General features: G+C 52.6%; 1 protein-coding gene across 3 annotated transcripts in view; it reads right to left on the reverse strand.

Annotated features, from left to right (window-relative positions):
* Positions 1–5013: 5013 nt before the first annotated feature.
* LOC131904322 (GDH/6PGL endoplasmic bifunctional protein-like) overlaps positions 5014–18967 on the reverse strand; it is a 30867-nt gene continuing 16913 nt past the window's right edge. For all 3 annotated transcript variants that reach the window (XM_059255418.1, XM_059255419.1, XM_059255420.1), the window contains exons 4-5: positions 9497–9766; positions 5014–8475 (exon numbers count right to left, since the gene is read on the reverse strand). In XM_059255418.1, the coding sequence (XP_059111401.1) occupies positions 7112–8475; positions 9497–9766 (1634 nt within the window). In that variant the 3' untranslated portion in view covers positions 5014–7111. The remainder of the gene's footprint in view (positions 8476–9496; positions 9767–18967) is intronic.

An 18967-nucleotide genomic window follows, 5' to 3' on the forward strand; every position in this document is an offset into this window, starting at 1 on the left:
GCCTCTGAGTGATTATTTGGAAGTGGCTGTGGGAAGGGGCAGGACAGAGAAAAGCTTTCGTTTACAATAACCTATAATGTATTTGTGTGCATATGTAACAGGAGTCAGTATATATAGTCTAAAATTTAAAAAGGAGATCGAGAGAATAATATTAGGTGATAAGGAAGGATGAAATATAGGACAAAGGACACATGAGTCATGAGCGAGAATCATTCTTTTTTTTTTTTAGTTTCAGCTCTGTCACAGTTGTTTTTCATGGTGGATATATAAATTCAATTGTGTTCTGAGAAGCATTTTGCATTCCAAAAGAATAAAAATTTTTACAAATTTATTTATGGCCAGGCAGTGGTGGTGCATGCCTTTAATTCCAGCACTCAGGAGGCAGAGGCAGGAGGATCTCTGAGTTCAAGGCCAGCCTGGTCTACAGAGTGAGTTCCAGGACAGCCAGGGCTACACAGAGAAATCCTCTCAGAAAAAAAAAATATGTATATGAGTGTGTGTATGTGTGTGCATTGTGTGTGTCTGTGTATGCATACATGCATGTGTGTTTGTGTGTGCATCTCTCTCTGTGTGTGGAGGTTCTCTAGGGAACCAAAAGAGTGTCTCTTTCTTCCCAGGTGACTCCAGCCTGTGTCAGGTTGACAAGCACTAACTCTGTTCCACATCCCCTCCTCTGTCACATTAGCCAGGCTCACAACTGCTGTGGGATGGTCTGTATGTCAAATATGTTGCTCTGATTGGTTAGTAAATAAAACACTGATTGGCCAGTAGCCAGGCAGGAGGAAGTATAGCGGCACAAGGAGGAGAAGAATTCTGGGAAGTGGAAGGCTGAGTCAGAGACACTGCCAGCCGCCTCCATGACAAACAGCATATGAAGATGCCGGTAAGCATGAGCCACGTCGCAAGGTATAGATTTTATAGAAAGGATTAATTTAAGATATAAGAACAGTTAGCAAGAAGCCTGGCACGGCCACCCAGTTTGTAAGAGATGTAAGTCTCTGTGTTTACTTGGTTGGGTCTGAGCGGCTGTGGGACTGGCAGATGAGAGAGATTTGTCCTGACTGTGGGCCAGGCAAGAAAACTCTAGCTACACAGAACCCACTTCACTCCATCCCCCAAAGCAAGAAACTTGGATTTTGGCAAATAAACAAGTTTATTGTTTAAAAAAAAAATCGATGTTACATTTGATATACAGAAAAACATAAAGAGTCTCAGAAAGTTTTAAAAGGCACTGATTCTGAATTTCTCTCATTCTCTGAGGCAGGTGCCAGTCTCCCTAAGATTGGGGGAGTTTCCCTCATGGGGGAATAAAACCCACATTCTTGCTCCTGGACATTCCCACCTATGCCACTGCCCACTGACATTCTGACCTGACAAAGGCCCAGACCCCCAGTTCCCTTCTATCCAGCAGAGAGTAAGGGCACAACCCGGGTCACAACACCACCCCCCCAGGCACTCAGCATGGTAGCGACCTTCTGGGAAACCTTGTGTGGAATCTGGCTGCAGACTCATGCATGGGGAGCCGGACTGCAGCTGGTGGTCTTGGAGAACTGTCCTGAAGACGCTGACGTCACGGATGCATTAATCCTCTGCTGACTTTATAATATGAGAGCATTCTCAGAGGTGACAGGAGGTCAGCCTTTGCTGGAGAAAGCAGGTCCCCGAGAGTGTGCTTGTGGAGGACATGCTTGTCTCTTGCCCCTTCCCGGCCTCTTCTATCCCACTTCTGGGTCACTATGCTCACACCATGACATTCTGCCTCAGTTCTGGCCCACAAACAACACAGTGAAGTGACCTTGGGCTAAAATGACCCATGAGTCAAAATAAATCCTTCCTCCTTCGGTGGTTTGTCAGGGTGACTCAGAAGTCCAACGGTCTCTGGGGACTCAGGCTCCTCACGCAGGCATGGGGTGGCAGGAGCGGCCCTGGTAACTGCTGGAGTCCACTCATCCGGCTCTCCCACGTGGATAGACACAGGAAGAGTCAACTGGACCAGACACCCCAGAGACACTGAGGGAAACAACTTGGGTGTTCTCACTCCCAGCTAACCTAGTCCTTACCTTTTTCATTCACAAGGCTTTTTTTGAAACAGGATCTCATCTGTCCCAGGCTAGTTCGACCTTGCTATGTAGCCAAGGATAGCCTTGAATTCCCGGTCCTCCTGCCTCCACCTCCTAGGATTACAGGTGTAGAGCATCATTCTCAGTTTATGTGGCACTGGAATGGAACCCAGGGCTTTTTGCATGTTAGGCAAGTGCTCTATCAGTTGAGCATAACGCATCATAACCAGCCCTCTGTGAGGCACAGCCAGAGACCGACCACACACACACACACACACACACACACACACACACACTCGGTGTACACCTGTACTCTCAATGCCAACTCCCAGCTGTTCATGAACTCAACAGTGCTTGGCAAATGCAGATTATTTGCCACTCAACAGAAAGGGACAGAAAGACACACGGACTTCTTGAAAACACCAGCCATTAAAGCAACACGGAGCTTTAACAAAGCTCACCCTTGGAGGTCAAAGAATGAACAGAGTGTCATTAATTTGAGGCCACTGTCCATGGTCACACACAGACATGGACATCCCCTTGGATGCAAATAAATATACTTCCAATGTGGGATGGCTGGAGGGACAATACATCCAAGCCATCTCCGTCCCCATGGCTTGCTAGATCACAGTGATGCATCCTCAGATCACTTGCCAGGATGTCTTGTGCTGGTGACAGCAGTGATGAATTGACACCTTCCTCAGCTAGAGGTGAAGGATTCTCAGGGGTTCCTCACACCCATCTCTAGGTGTGAGGAGCCTGCAGTAGGTGTGAAGAACCTGCAGAAGGCAGGATTTGGTGTTCCTGGAAGACATCTGCCCCTTGCATCTTCCAGGAACACATTCTGGTTTGAGCCCTGCTCCCCTTCCCAGAGGCCACACTCTTGCAAGGACTCCCTAGATACCTGGAGGGTCAGTTCTGCTGTGGAGCAGGAAGGGCTGGAGGCAGGGCAGCCTTGTGTCTAGAGCCCACGTGGGCTGCAGCATGAGGCAAGCAAAAGACATATGTGCAACCAACTGAACGACGGTGCAGCTAACGCCCGCCCTGATGGGCTCAAGGTAAGTGCAGGCAGGGCTGAGTCAGGAACGAATCTCATCTTCAATTGGGCATCCCCACCACTGCAGTTAAAATGGGCCCAGACAGAGCAGTGCAGACCCACCCCGACTGCTTGGTTTGGGTTGTGTTCTGACTAACTCCTGAGTGCAATCCTTTCTCCCATACATATGCTGCCAAACCAAGGCATGAGCATGTCTTCAAGGTCCCTGGGCCACACACAGCACAACCTTGGGGTGAGACACTGGGGTGCAGAACTGCCGCAGGAGAGCTGGGGGCTGGGGAGAGGAACGCAGGGAGCAGAAAGGCCTGCTTTCTCCAGTGTGGCCTGCAGAAAGCCTCATGAACTGTGCAGTCTGTGACATCTGGGGACAGCAGCCCGTTCAGACCCTTGGTTCATTTGGAGCGTCATTCCCGGGGCAGGCATGTGCTGACCACTTTGGCCAACCAATGTGACTTCCCCCCACCACCTGTGGCTCATTCCCAACTGGATGTTGCCAGGTGGTTTTTCTACCAGTAGACTGAGGGAGCCCAAGCTGTTTAAGATAAAAATACAGCTGGGGATCTGCCTCAGGCCTGCTCTGGGGATCTGCCTCAGGGCCACTCTGGGGATCTGCTGCAGGGCCGCTCTGGGGATCTGCCGCAGGGCCACTCTGTGGGGCTGTACACACTTTGCAGAAAAAAAAAAAGTTCCTGAAAATTAAATTCCAAGAATTTGTCCCATTTAGGCTTTCTGGAAGCTTCTTCATTCCCTTTTCCATCATGTGCCCCTGGCTCTCTGTCAGGATGGGGGAAGAAGGAAAGTGGGCAACAAGGAGAACTGGGGGATGAAGTCTGGTTTCGTTTCGGGAGAAAGGCCCTTGAGGGAACGGTCTAAGGTATCGGTGAAGTGGCAGGGAGCTCTGATTACACAGATAATTTGGGGACCAAAGTGAAAAGAGAGTATTTTTGTAGAGTAATAAGAAGCAGGGAATATGGGCTGGAGAGATGTCTCCGTGGTTAAGAGCACTATCAGCTCTTCCAGAGGACCCGGGTTCAATTCCCAACACCCACATGACAGCTCGCAACTGTCTGTAACTCCAGCTCTGGCGATCTGACTCCCTCACATAGACACATATGCAGGCAAAACACCAATGCACATAAAACTAAAAAAATTAATCATAAGAAAAAGAAGCAGAAATTAAGAAGTTGGGACCATTTAGCGCACAATTAATTAGCAAGAACACTTGCCCAGGACTGGAAATCAGATCTAGCTTGTGACATCCAGCTGCAATGTTTGTGCTGGAGATGTTAACTGGCATGTCACCCCAAGGGCTCCTTCTGCCATTCACATGCCTACGGAGGAATCATGGGCCCATTCAGGGAACCTGACTGCCACGTGAGGCCCTTGTGGGTACTGGGAACGGGCTCTAGAACCTAACAGAGTTTCTGGCTGCCACTGGACTCCAGTTTCAAATCATCAGTCACTGAGGTCCCACCGGCAGCAAACTGGCCTGTCAGCAGGACAAGGTGTGCTATTGTCAGCCCAGGACACACAAGAGCCACCTGAGCAAGGGGCAGGCCTCTGCTTCCACTGTTTCCTCCTCCCTCCCTCCCCCTCCCTAAGGGAGGGATGGGGATGCAGTCAGCAGCATCCACCAGGGCTCTGAGCCAGCACAGGGTGAATGTTTGCAAGGTCAGAGGTCCCCACAGCTGCGGGGACCTCACTTCACTGGGGAAGCATGCATGGAAGTGGACTTCAGGGAGGGAAGGCTGTGTCCCAGACACAAGTGACCATCCATCCCCCTCTCCCCAGGGACCTGGACACCCATCCACTCTTCCCAGCCTCAGATCCCCACTTCCTGACAGGCAGCAAGCTGACAAAGGCATGTTCTTCACACTGTTATCAACTCAGCATAAGTGATTTGCAAGCAACAATTTTTTTTAATGAAAAATAGAAAATTGAGGGTATCCCAGGTTCTAAGGCTGAGAACTCCTTCCTGAGACTCAAGACACAGATTATGTGACTGCTTGCTGTGGATGATGGTCCACAGGGTCTGAAGAGCAGCAGCCTCGGTGGTCCTGACTCTGAGCATCACTCCTTCCTAACTCTGGGGCAGAAGGGGAAAGGGCACGCACAGGTGCATGCCAAGAACTCTGACAATGTCTCCCGCCAACCTTTCCAATGAGGTTTTATTAGTGCTTGCTTCCGGAAAGGAAATCTTTGGTATTTCCCCACACTGGCCTCCCCTGTGCAACTCCCCACAGATAGAGGCGAGTCACTCTTCTGGGTAAGAACAGGACATCCTAAGCTCAGGCTGGGCAGTGACTCACTGTTATTCAGCATGGTGACACAAAGCCTGTTCACCCTCTCTCCCGGGGCATGCAAGGCCCCTTTCTCTCTGATTTTGAAACTTCAGAGGACTGAGTCCTTAAAGAACAGATGAGAACGCTAAGAAGCCAGAGAGGCAGAGCATAAAACAGAGATGACATTTGGCACTAAACTTGCCTCCTGAATGGAGTGTGAGTGGTGGCACGTGAGCTCCCCCACATGGCCAAAGGTGGAACCTCATTGCAACTACCTGTGAAGCCAGCCACAAAAGTGAGCACCAGCCAGCAAAGGGCCCCAGGGCATTATGCGTCCTTTCTGCCCAGGGTAGCTCTCTTGCAATAGAGGTGTTCTGTCAGTCTGGATCACTGGAGGCCAGAGTAAGCAGAATTTTAACAAGAGTGCCTTTCATACAGAGCCCCAGCTCAGGCTACACTGTGCACACATCTCTAGTGAAAGCAAGGGTACTTTGCATGCACTGCCTGGGAGAAAGTACAGTCAAAAGTAGAGAAACAGATTCCCTGACGCTCCTCACCAAATGAAAGCCCCTCTCTGGGAAAATTCCGAAAGACTGAGACTCTGTGTGACCGACAGAGCGTGACTGGGAGGCAGGGGCCATGGTAACCCTTCTATGCCCTGCCTTGTCCACGTGACTAAGCAGGAGGACAAAACAAAAGCTGAACGTGCCCTGAGTAGTTTGCTTTATGCTGTCGGCTTTCTTTTAAAAAATAAAAATGCAGAGGCCCTGGAGGAGGCTGCAGTTAGGAGCCGTCTGTCCTGGTCCCAGTGGTACCAGGTTAGTGGTGAAGAGAAGTGGAGACACCCCCAGAGTCAGCTGCCAGGCTTGGGGCCCCTAGAGAGGTAGTGTGATGAGGGCTAGCTGCAGCCTGCCCCCTAGTGCTGGGAATTGGCCACATACACTCCAGGAAGAGGCTGTGAGCTGCAGTCATCCCCCCAGGAGCAGACAGAGCACCCTATCTACTAGATCAGAGACACCTGTGGCCCCGTGAGGGCAGAACAGATCTCAGTGGGGAAAGGGGAGCCCAGGTCTTTAGATGGGGGGGGGGGGGGTGACATGGCAGTGTCTGTATCTGTCTCTCCTTTGTATATAGGGAGAGGCTGAGGGCAATGGGAATGCAGAGGACAGGGCTGTCAGGCACTGAGGAGGTAGAAGCTGCCTGAGGAAGGACCAGACGTCAGCTAGATGCACAGAGGGATGACGGGATTCCAGAGGAGGCAGGCTGCCCAGTGCAATCCCAGGACTGTGTCTACTCTTCCTGCCTGGCCCACTCACCAGGAGTCTGCATCCTTCTCTCCACCAACTCGGGCCCCTCTTCCTACAGAAACCGGTCCCAGGTCCACCGGCCAGTCTGCGCACACCACACTGCTTCTTCAACGTGCAGCCTCTCCCTGTCTTACTCTGCGTTGTAGACACTGACGAGTAACTGAGGGAGACCTCAGAGTTTCCCTCCTGTCTGGGTTTCGAGGCATCTCCAAAGCAGAGGGCCGAGTTCTGCCTTGTTTTTGTGTCCAGGCACCATAATTACACAGAGCCAGTGGGCCCAGGAAGCAGGGCAGAATTTCATCCTCCCTTCTCTGGGGCCTGACTCTGGTACCAGGCTCGGGACAGCTGGGGCACACTGAGCGGGTGACAGAAAGTTCGATAGAGACTGAGACCAGGGTGCGCCTGTCATCCCAGAAAGGCCTCGTAATCCATGTACCAAACCAGCTGTCCAGAAAGAGGCAGCACGCCGGAGATGGGCCACTTCTTGGGCTCATGGCCCACCCGGCTCACCAGCATGGTGATCTCACGCTTTGTCCTCCCCATGACCAGGACAGCTACCTTCTTGGCACGGTTGATGAGGGGCAGGCTGAGGCTCATGCGCTGGTATGGCCTGAAAGGGCTCTCCGTCAGCACCACCAGCTGATCTCCATCCAGGCCCGTGGGTGACTGTGGGAACAGGGAGGCTGTGTGCCCATCAGTGCCCATGCCCAGCAGCACCAGGTCAAAGCTGCTGTTGGCCACCAGGGCTGAGATGTCGCTGGCATAGGTCTGGGCCCCCTGGTCCTCTTCAGCACAAAGCCGCTGGTGCAGGTGCACCGGCATGGGGTGAATGTTGTAGTAGGGCACCCTAACGTGCTGCAGCAGGTGAGCCTGCAGGCTCTGGAAGTTGGACTCTGGATCTGAGAGAGGGACGCAGCGCTCATCAACCAGCCAAAGGTGTGTGTGGGCCCAGGGGAAGCTGTAATGCCCTGTGGCCAGCTGCTGGAAGAGGGCTATGGGGCTGGAACCCCCTGACAGTGCCAGGTGGAACTTGCCAAAGCGTCGTACGGACTGCACTGCGGTGGCTTCAATGTCACCGGCTAGCTTAGAGATCAGCTCCTCCGGCCAGGCAGTGATCAGTGGGCTCTCTCTGTACTGGGCCCTGAGGACCTGGAAGTCACTGGGCTTTGGGACTGACCCCAGCTCTGGCATCAACACCTCTAGCTGCTGCTGGGAGAAGGACAGCTGACCACCACTGAACTCAAAATCCAGCAGATGGCCATTCTCCGCTCCCCCGGGGTAAAGGCGTGGAACTTCGAGGGCCAGACTGTCCAGTAAGGGGGTCCAGAAGACCCAGGAGGCCAACAGATTCTCTGTGGTGATGAAGGACTCCTTTTGGCAGTGGAAGATGTGAGACAAGAGGGTGGAGTAGGCATCTTGCTCCCGCACAGGTTTATAGGCATAGTAATCAGACAGAGGACGACCAAAAAGGCGGAGCCCAGGCTGGCCCTGCACCTTCGTCCAGCTCTGAGTGGGGACGTAGGGCTTGAACAGGTTCTGGCTGACCAGGATGGTGGGGTGGCCCAGCTCGCCATGTCCAATGTAGAAGATAATCTGCTGGGGCAGGCACCGGCTCTGCGCGGACGCCCAGTGTCTCTCGCTCTGGGTGCAGTACGCCCGGTTCTTAAACAAGATCCGAACGTAGCCCACTCTTTCGTCCAAGGCCTTGCCAGACATCAAGAGGAAAGGGACGCCCTCCCAGCGCAGGTTGTCGATGTGGACAAGGACACCTAAGGTGGAGAAAGAACAGACAGCGACACCGCAGCTTGCCAGCTGGCTCTGCAGCCACCCTGCGACCCGGGCCCCGCTCAGCCCATCCCGCTGTGCCTTCTGCTGTTTCTTCTTCCCAGGCAGGGATGGAAACAGCGAGCAAGGTGAACTCTATGGCCATAACAGCAGCACTCTGAGGTCCCTCTGAGAGACCTGGTCTAACTGGGTTTGGAGTCTGCCATGGAAGGATCTCGTGGGGCAAAAGGGGTAGGAGGCATGTTGGATCCTGATGGATAAGGGCAGTGTCCCGAGGCAGCGTCTCTTTGTGTGAAGACCCCAGAATGCCAAAACAAAGCCAAGCATGAGTGGAAGCCAGGTGGGTGGGGGTAGGAGTCTATGGAGTAGGAGGAATGTGTGCATGTGTGTGCGAGCCACAGTCACAGACGCCAGGCGCTGACATACTACACACCAGTTCAAGCCTAGCTGAGATGCTGCCTTTTCACCCTGTATCCTCACCAACGAGGACAAGAACTGCACCTGCCTGTGGTGTGTGAGGACGGACTGAGAGGAGGTACACACGCTGCCCAGCACATCAAATGGCCTTTATATGCAGGGCTGTTCACAGTCATGGTCTCTACCTGCTAGGATCCAGCTGCTCTCCCCAAAGGCTTCTGGAACTTTTCAGGTGGATCTAGCAACTATCTGCTGGCCAATGTGGTGTCTGTCCACAGGGACATTCCTTGGCTGTGGCTGGACTGAGGTTTGCCATATTATGGAAGACATATACACAGCCCACGAAGGTGGCACCTATCTCAATCCCACAGGCATGCCCTCAGGAGACCTTTCTGGAACTGAATGGAGGCTGCTGTAGGTGACCTGCAGCTTTAAAATGGCAGAAGGCCTAGGGGGTGGTGATCACAATGTACTGAGCCCTCTTGTAAAGATTCTTCGGAGTCCAAGCTACCACGCTCCATAGGGCACTGGCTGGAACAGCTGCTTCCAGCTGCCGGAGGCCCCACAGCTGCCGGCTCTGGTGCCTACCTGCAAAGGTTGGTGTCAGGCTCTGGAAACCGTCTGGCTTCTGCAGCTCTTGACGCACCTGCCCACTATAGGCCTGGTACTGGCCCAGGATGGCACTGGTCTTCTGCAGCCCCCGCAGGGCCTGGAAGGTCTGGAGCTTATGCTGCAGCACGGCGGCCGAGCTGCTGATGTTCTGGGGCAGCTCCATGGCCACCAGCGTGAGGATCTCCGTCAGGTGGTTCTGCAGTGTGTCACGGATGACGCCGTACTCCTCATAGAAACTGGCTCGGCCTGAGCGACAGGGGGGCTGTCAGAAGGGTCCCCGAGGCGGTAAGACACTACCCATCACTTGTCCCGGCATCCTTATCCTTCATCCAGAGAACCCATGACAAGGAGGGTCACTGCAGACCTCGACATGAGACAGGAAAGGGGACGTTGGGGCAGCCTCCCTCCATCAACATCTAGAGAAGGGATCATCCCACTGGGCCTGTTCAGGAGTTGTCTTGGGAAGGTTCTGGTATCAGGGCTAGGCAGAAACATCTGCGGAGCTTGGCTGGCCTCCTTGCCTGCCCTCCTTCCCTGGGCACTGGCCGGGCGGGGGTGGGAGGAGAGGGAGGGGGTAACCTAGCCAGGGCGAGAGGAGGGAGGATGGCTGAGAAAGGACTAGGTGTTGATGCTGACAGCCTCCTCCTACTGTGAGCTGCTTAGATGTGTATCCAACCACTGGACAGAACCACACACACACACACACACGCACGCATGCACGCACGCACGCACGCACGCACGCACGCGGACACACACACACACACACATGCATGCACACACACATGCACACACACGCGCACACACACACACACACATGCACGCACACACATGCACGCGCACACACACACACACACACACACACACACACGCATGCATGCACGCACGCACGCCCCACTACAAGAGCACACTTAGCCAGGGTACACGGAAATGGGAAGGAGAGAAAGGGGGAAGGAGAGAAAGGAAATAAAACTGTGAGCTGTGACAGAGGGTCATGGGAGGCTCCTCTGAGAAGAGAGCATTTCAGGTACAGGAACCCTGATGTGCACAGCCCTGGGGCAGGAGAGATGGGGTCTGCTGGGGCTGGACAGAGAAGTAGCAAGGAGACAGTGGAGACGAGGCTGGAGGGGAGTTGAGGTCCTGTGGGATGAGGTAATGAATGGTACAGTGCTCTGGACTCCAAGGGAAGCCCCTGGATGGCTCCATTGGAGCAGCCCTGAGGTACACCGAGAGCAGGGCCCTGGCCTGCTGTGTGGCGAGGCTGTGGAGGCCGGAAGAGATGGAAGGGGTGGCCAGGGTCCCGCTAGAGCAGTGGCCGAGGAGCCAGAGTCATTTCTGCCTGGAATTGACTGGATTTACCACAGAAGAGGACAGTGTGAGTGAAGGGAGAGGGGAGGAGGCAAAGCAGATCCTCAACCTGGGCCTGAGCAACAGGGTGGCCGGTGGTAACACAGAGTGGGAGGGCAGGACAGGGACAAGGGGAAGGAAACCATGCACGTGTCTCATGTGTCGGCATCCAGGTGGAGACAGACGGCTGGCTGACAGGTGGGAAGGGCCACAGTGAAGGTCAGGGGTCGTGCCTAGAACACGGAGCCCAAAGCTTGCCACCTGTGACCTGGTACAGCACCGAACACCTGACATATGTCACTCTTGTACCACAAAGTCCCCACGAGGCAAGTACATACTTACCCCTGCTCTACATGGGAAGAGATCATGTGACCGGGGCTAGGGGAGCCCTCCTTCCTAGACTAAGGTATGTGAGTTCTGATTACCCCTGACTTCAACACAGACACAAGCATCGAAGCACAGGGTTCAGATCTACCGCTACCCCCATCACAGCCTTGGGTGTCCCAGCTTGCCAACACCCAGTCCATCACCACCTCACTCACAGAGCAAACCTGAAAGCCTGGCACAGAGCGCAACCGCTTACCAAATGCTTTGCTGCACACACTGCTGTGCAGCTAACTGATTCCTATGTATTCTGAGCACCGAGGGGCGTGGGCCTCCAATACTGCAGGCCTGCCTTCTCCAGCCCACTCGATGCTGGCCATTCACGTCTGCACATGAGGCCCACGGTGCGGGCTTGCTGCTTAAGGTACTGCCACTTTCACACAGTAGGCAGCAGAAGGAACGAATGCCCACACATCCTGGCACACACGTCCTGGCACACACGTCCTGGCACAGGACATCACAAGGAGACAGAACTTTTTGGATCAAGTAGGAACTTATTTGAGGAGGGTACAGGGGCTGAAAAGATGGGTCAGTAGTTAAGACTACCTCCAGCTCTTACAGAGGACCAGAGTTCAGTTCCTGAAGTCTACATCGGTCAGCTCACAACTGCCTGTGACTCCAGCTCCAGGGGATCTGACACCCTCTTCTGGCCTCTGAGGGTACCAGCACACACATGTGCTAACAAAGATGTGAGTGCAAACACATGCACACACACAAAGAAAAGCAAAGTCATAATAAATAAACAAATAGGCCAGAAACTGGCCCGCATGAACAGGATTTCAGTTAGTAACCATCATTGAAGTTGGCCATTCAGTAGGGGTGGTTACAGATCAGAAGGCGCCGGGGGAGTCGGAGTAGAAAAGAGCCCTGAGCGCGCAGAGGGAGGCAGGCTGACGAGGTGAAAGGACGGCTGGGGGAGCTTGGCAGCAGAGCCTCACCTAGCCCACATGTGGCCCTGGGCTCCAACCGCAGCACCACAAAAAAAGAAACAGGCAAACCAAAAGCTGCTGTACAGTGTGTGGCTCCTCACTGAAGTTTAACAAGCATTCTTTAAGGACACAGACACACATGACAGGAGTAAAGAGAACCAGGCGTGGCTGAGACGACCCAGTCAGCCACGTTCCCGTCCTGTGCACACGAAGCTCTCAGATCAGAGTCCTGTCACCCGAATAAGAAGCTGGGTGTGGTGGTGCACATCTGCAACCCCAGCCCTGAGGAGGTGGAGACAGGGGAGCCCCAGTAATAGCTGGCTGGTCACAAAGAGACCCTAAGTCAAAGTAAACAATGTGGAGAATGATTGAGGAAGACACCTGGCCCCACACACGCACACATCTGTACACACACGTACATACAAAAGTGCACAAACATACACACCGAAGTAAGCACGCTAAAAATTGGGAACAAGAGAGGGTAGGAAACAGGACAGAGTCCAAGGAGACACACACAGAGCTCTTCAGGTGCTTTAATAACTGCAGAGGGGGTGAGGATGACCATGGGCAGAGGTGTCTGCAAACAAGGCTGACGAACAGAACCCGCAGGCCCCACAGATGGAAAGAGGAACCGGCTCCCACCGGTTATCATCCGACCTCCACTGTGTGCCATGGCGTGCACACGCCCATACATGCACATCAATAATAATAAGTGCGCTAAAGGGTTTTTGAAGGAAAAAACTGGAAGGCGCTTGGATGTGGCGCAGTGGTAGAATGTTTATTTATTATGCTCGAGACTCTGGGCTCATTGGGGGGGGGGGGATAAAAAAATTTGAATTAAAACCTGTTTGCATTTCTTATTACATAGTTATATTCACCTTGCATGTGTTTTCTAAGCATTATTTTTCCTGGAATCTAGTTAATATTTAATCCAAACAGATAAAAGGGAGGCAAGCCTGGCTTAGACTTGTGAAGCTGAGCATGTTCTGAGCAGGCACCCTGAGTCTTCAGAACCTGCCCTGCTGGAGAGACATGGTGGCATAGAAATAATAAAATGTAAAAGGCAGTTGGGGGCTAGAGAGATGGGTCAGTGGTTAAGAGTACTTGCCACTTTTCCAGAAGAACTGAGTTCGGTTCCCAACACCCTCAACTACCTGAACTCCAGCTCCAGGGGATTTGATGCCCTCTTCTGGGCTCCAAAGGTACTGCACTGACATACAAACACACACACACACACACACACACACACACACACACACACACACACACAAACAAACAAACAATTAAAAGCAAAAATAGAGACAAGCAGTGGTGGCCCACACCTTTAATTCCAGCACTTGGAAGGCAAACTTCTGTGATCTTGAGGCCAGCCTGGTCAACATAGTGAGTTCCAGGACAGCCAGTGCTACATAGTGAGACCCTGTCTCAAAAAAATAAAAACAAAATAAAAAGAGTCCTTTAAAAAAATATACATTTTTAAAAATGGTAGGGAGCTGGAGATGGCTCACTGTTTGTTGTTCTTACAGAGGACCAGGATTCAGTTCCCAGCACCCACATGGTGGCTCACACCATCCCTAATTCTAGTTTCAGGGAATATTACACCCTCTTCTGACACCCACAGGCAGCAGGCACTGGTGTGATGCACAGGAATATATTTAAGCAAGATGCTTGTACACATGAAACAGAAACAAATACTTTTTTTAAAAAAAGTAGTTGGCATTTTATGAGAAAGGTGCAAGGACACCATTTAAAACCTGCTGATTCTGAAGAGCGCAGACGTGACATCTGGTGGTCATCCCTGAAAGGTCATTGGAGGTACAAGGTGAGGCAACAATGTACTCCACCGAGCCTGAGATTCGAACCTGGCTAATTATAGCCACAGGAAGAAGCTGGATGCTGGCTCAGCCTGGCACCCTCGATGGCAAATCCAGCTTCAGGGATACTCAAACATGAAAACCCATACCTGATAAAAATCAATGAATTAGAGCAGATTTAAGCAAAGAGAGGACGGTTACGGCTTTAAGAACAGATGAATTTTTGACGGAGAGAGAGCACCAGAGTCCTTAAAAGCCCGCTATCTGCTTACTATTCATTAATTTCCTAAATCCCCGAGTGGCCCCTTTCCTATTTTTATCCACCGGCTTCTTGATTCTGGGGAGATTGTATGCCTGGGGTTTACTACCTGCTGAGTGGAAGAGAGCTGTCTTTATTTCTTCATTTCAGGCTGGGGGGGGTGTGCCTGTGTTTAGCACAACCCGTGGATTTCTGGTCTTTGCTCTCAACCTGGTCAGCTATGAAGGACCAGGGCTGTGGCCTGGGCCACATGTGAAGGAAAAAGAGACTGTGCAGGGGCTCAGCTGCTGAGCGGCAGGTGGGAAGCCAGGCGCTGGCGCTCCCATGGGACTCAAGGTGCTGACTTAGTCCAGGAACTGCCAGTTGTCAGGAACCCAATTTTTTCCCTAAAGGGGGTCTGTACTGGCTTTGCACATCCTTTCCCAGGTTAAAGGTTGCCAGCTAAAATCTATATTATTGGAAAGAGAAGGTGCAAGCAGTATGGCCAACTCAAAGAAAGCCCCTGTGAACTCAGCTCCTGACTGTGCGAGTCCAGGGTGGATCATGGCTTTGCCCTCTGGCATCCTGTCGGTCTAAGGAATGGAAGACAGCTGGAAACTGCCTCCCATCTCTGGCCAGGTGACTCCGCTGTAGAAATATACTGGAGGGGAAACAGTTAATGATCACAAACGTTCTGGAAGTAGAGACTGGCTGCACAATATTGCAAAGTACTAAAACACACTGAGTCACAAACTTTAAGTTGTGAATTTTACAGAATGTGAATTTGATCTCAGAAAAAAATTTCAGAAAGTACTATTTAAAATAGCAAAACCTGGAAACAGCCAAAATGCCTACGAATAGAACTTATACTGCATATTCTGTGATATAAATAGAACAGAACAAAAATATAGAGCTGTTAAAAATATATTATGCAGATTGTCAATATATGGAAATGGAGGTGGGGGCTAAGTAAGAAAGGACAAGTATTACAGACCAATTACAGGTTGTTACATACTAAGCCAACGTTGGCTGGAATAGGCATCTTAAGACTGTTCCTCTCCTGGTAAACTTGGAGAGCATCTCTATTTGTTAAGTACATCCATGGACGTTACCTAGTTTAAAGCCGAAAATCACCCAGAGAACACTACCGTGGCTTTCAGCACTACAAACGTTGAGCTGAGGGTCACGTCCCCAGAAATGAACCAGTAACCCCCTTCCATAGCTTCGGTGCTGTGCGAGAGCTGGGTTTCCCAGCAAAAATAGATTATTTTAATGAAACAAAGGAAAAACTACTAAAAGCCAGCTGCAGTCCCTCCCAATGTCTTCAGGGATCGCTAAAAATAAGGCCGGTGAGGGCAGAGCAGAAACTGTCTGAAGGCTGGCTGCTCCTCCCCTCCTCCCGGGCCTCGCTCTGGGCACGAGGCTGCAGCTACCGCAGCTCAGCCTGCAGACAGTGCGGCAGATGGGTCGGAAGGGACACTGCTCTGCTGAGCAAGTGCCCAGCGCCACCCTATGTCACATGGTGGAAGGAGCAGGACAGCTGGTGCTGCCCGCCAGGACCCTGGCTGTTTCTGTGCCCTGGTGAGAGGCACAGGGCAGTCACTCTAACTCATACATCACACTCCTTTCCCTGGGGCCTGGACAGAGACACTGCCCAGCACGGACAGCCTCGGGAAGTGTGCCCCCCACCCCCACCCCTTCCAAAGGCTTCTGTGCAGAGGGAAACTGGGTTAGTACAGAGTGCCTCTGAGTACAAGGTAGTGAGGAAAGCCAACTCCTGAGGCCTGGGCACTGAGAGGATGCGAAACACAACGGTTAAAAGTTGGGGTTCTGATGATCCAGAGGCTGGGTTCAGATCCCAGAACACAGACTACTGAACCTCTGTCATTAAAGACCTGATTCCTCTGCACAGCCATTTGGAGTCACTGCTACATTGCAGCAGGTGACCTAACCAAGGTCACACCCATAGCCCATGCTGCTGCATCAGGAGACCCCACGGAGGGCCCTAGGGCGTATGTGACTTGGGGCAGGGCCTCCTGTGGGTTGAACCCAGGTCAGACACTGCGGGGTTACTACTGGCTTGATGGATGGTTCTTGCTTCCTCATCCAGGGTGCCCCAGCCTGTGCAGCAGCCTCTGCAGCAAGCTCCACTGAGCCAGAGGCTGCGGCAGAAGCCCAGAAGCCCGGAGGGAGGGAGAGAGGGAGGGAGAGAGGGAGGGAGAGAGGGAGCTGTGGAACTGCTGCCACCCAGGTGGATGGGGGTGGGAGAAAGAGCCAAGTGACCTTGCAGTTCAAAAGTCCCTTTCCCATGGCTGCTGCAAAGCAGGGGAGGGGCAGGGGAACAACAGGCCTGGATAGGAGCCCCTCCCCTACCAGAACGCAGGGTACAGTTTAGACTCCCCCAGCATCTACTCCTAGGAAGGAGTAAGGAATGAGTGGTATGGCAGGGGGAGGGGAGGGGATGGCAGTGGACTGGGAATGCCTTGTGACCTTGGTCTTTTTGCTTAAAATTCAAACTGAAGGGCTCAGAATTAAGCCTCGGAAACATTCAGCCCACACTGAGGCCATCAGGAGCATCACTCTTCTGAGCCCACCACTGTCACCCAGATGTTGGCACTTGGGCAGATCTACAGTTCCTGTCCGGAAGGTAGGAGAGGGGGACTGTGCCTGGGTCACCAGAGCTTCTGTAGATGCCTCCTTAGGACCGTGTAAGACTTGTCCTCCCAGCACTCACGTGTGTCATTCTATTGCCAAAGTGACCCATGACAGAGCCCTCCTCCTGGGCTTGGGGCTTGGTAGCAGAATTTCCCATTATTGCTGTACCTAGACCAGAAAGACCCAGCAGAGCAGCAGTCCCGCTGGCCAGTGCAACAAAAACAGATTCTAGAAGAGGGAAGTGGTAGCATGTGTCTGTAATCCCAGCACTTGGGAGCCTGAGGCAGGAGGATTTCTATGAGTTCAAGGCCAGCCTGAGCTATATTGTAAGATGGAGGCCAGCCTAGGCTACCTTGAGAGACACTGTCTTAAAGGAAACAAAGCAGTTGTTGAAAGGAAGCACACCCGGCTAGCTGGCCAGTCCCACACAACAGCCCTGGGAACAAGGGGGAGCCTGGCCGCTTGGTCTCCCACTGAGTGGGAGGGTATTGTGCTGGAGGCTCAGGCACAGTTAAGTCCACCTGCTACAGCAGCCTTGTAGCCAGAGCCCATGACCGTTCCCTGGGCACAGCCACCCGGGTACCAGCTGCTGCTCAGACCCACACTCTCACTGTTACAGGCTCAACTCAGCAAGTCCACCTGCCCAGGCATCCACCTGCCCAGGCATCCACCTGCCTTTCTGCCTGTTCCTTGGCTTCCATTTTCTAAGTTTCAAAGGCACCTTTGCCATAGCCTGCCTGGCCCCTGTCTCCACAGAGACCCTGCAAAGAGTCCATAGTGGGTGTGCAGTACATGGAGGACATGGGCAGGAGAGGGGCAGAATGTAGAGGTGAGAGGACCAGAGCCAGCTCTACCCACGGGACTCTTCCACGCCCTGTGGTGAGCACAGGGAAGACGCCAGGCAGAGGGAGCAAGACCCTGCCTCCCAGCTGCGGCAGGACCAGACCAAGTCCAGACAGCAGAAACTGCTGGTTGGCTCCAGAGTGGTCACTGCACCTCCACTGGACCCATGTTCTCAGTACCAGATCTGCAGCTCAGCTCTGCAGACGAAGCAAGGACAGGTGCAGCACACACTCCTGCTTGGACATCAGACACCTGAAAGGGCTCTGGAGACGTCCTGAAACCCAGGTGAAGTCACCATAGGGGGCTGTACCTGTTCTCTGCTGTGATCCTGGAGGAGGGAGACCCAGTGCCTCCTGATGGAGAGATGCCTGTCTAGGCCTGGCTGGGAAGCTCTGTCTAGCCTCCTGCCCCTCATTCCTCACCTGCCTACCACAGTCTGCCTGTGGCCTCCATACTGGAGTTTCTCACCCCCACCCCAGCCTCCCAGAGGCTGGATCTCGTCTGAGAACCTACCACCCAGCCCAGAGCTTCCAGCACTAACTACACACACCAAGAGCGAGGAGAGAAGCCAGAGTTACTGAGGGGAAGAGAAAGACAAAGCAAAATGGACAGACGGAAGAGAGGAAGGACAGACCTCTAGCTAGCTGCTCATTGGTCCAGGAGCTTGGAGCTCTCTCCTCTAGTCAGGTCACATTTTGGGGTATGAGGGGGGTGGCCCCAGGAAATTCCTGCAGCTGCAGAAGGTAGGTATATAGCTGTGTGGGGTGGTGGCACTGTGTAGTGGTGCCAAGTGTGAGAGCCAGGGCCACAGTGCTGGCCTAGAAACAGACCAAGGCCCCTGGACAGAGTACCATAGCACTTCCTGTAGAGAAGGCCAGTAATTGTCCCCACCTCATATGCTTCTGGGGAGACAGTTAGCTTTTTAAATTATTATTGTTACAGTTATTAGAGGATGATGATGTAAGAACCAATGTTGTAAATTTTAGTAACAGGGCTGGAGAGATTTTAAACCCTGGGCTTAGTGGTTAAAAACACTTATGCTCTTGCAGAGGATCTGCATTCAATTCTCAGCACCCACATGGTGACACACAACTGTCTGTGACTCCAGTCCTGGGGATCCAGCGTCCTCTTCTGACCTCCCTGGACACTAGGCATGCATGTGGTGCACATACACTTTCAGGCAAAACACTAATACACATGAAATAATGAAATAAAGATAAAAATAGTTTTAATTATAATA

This window comes from Peromyscus eremicus, chromosome 2 (genome assembly GCF_949786415.1).
Source record: "Peromyscus eremicus chromosome 2, PerEre_H2_v1, whole genome shotgun sequence".
NCBI classification, from domain to species: domain Eukaryota; kingdom Metazoa; phylum Chordata; class Mammalia; order Rodentia; family Cricetidae; genus Peromyscus; species Peromyscus eremicus.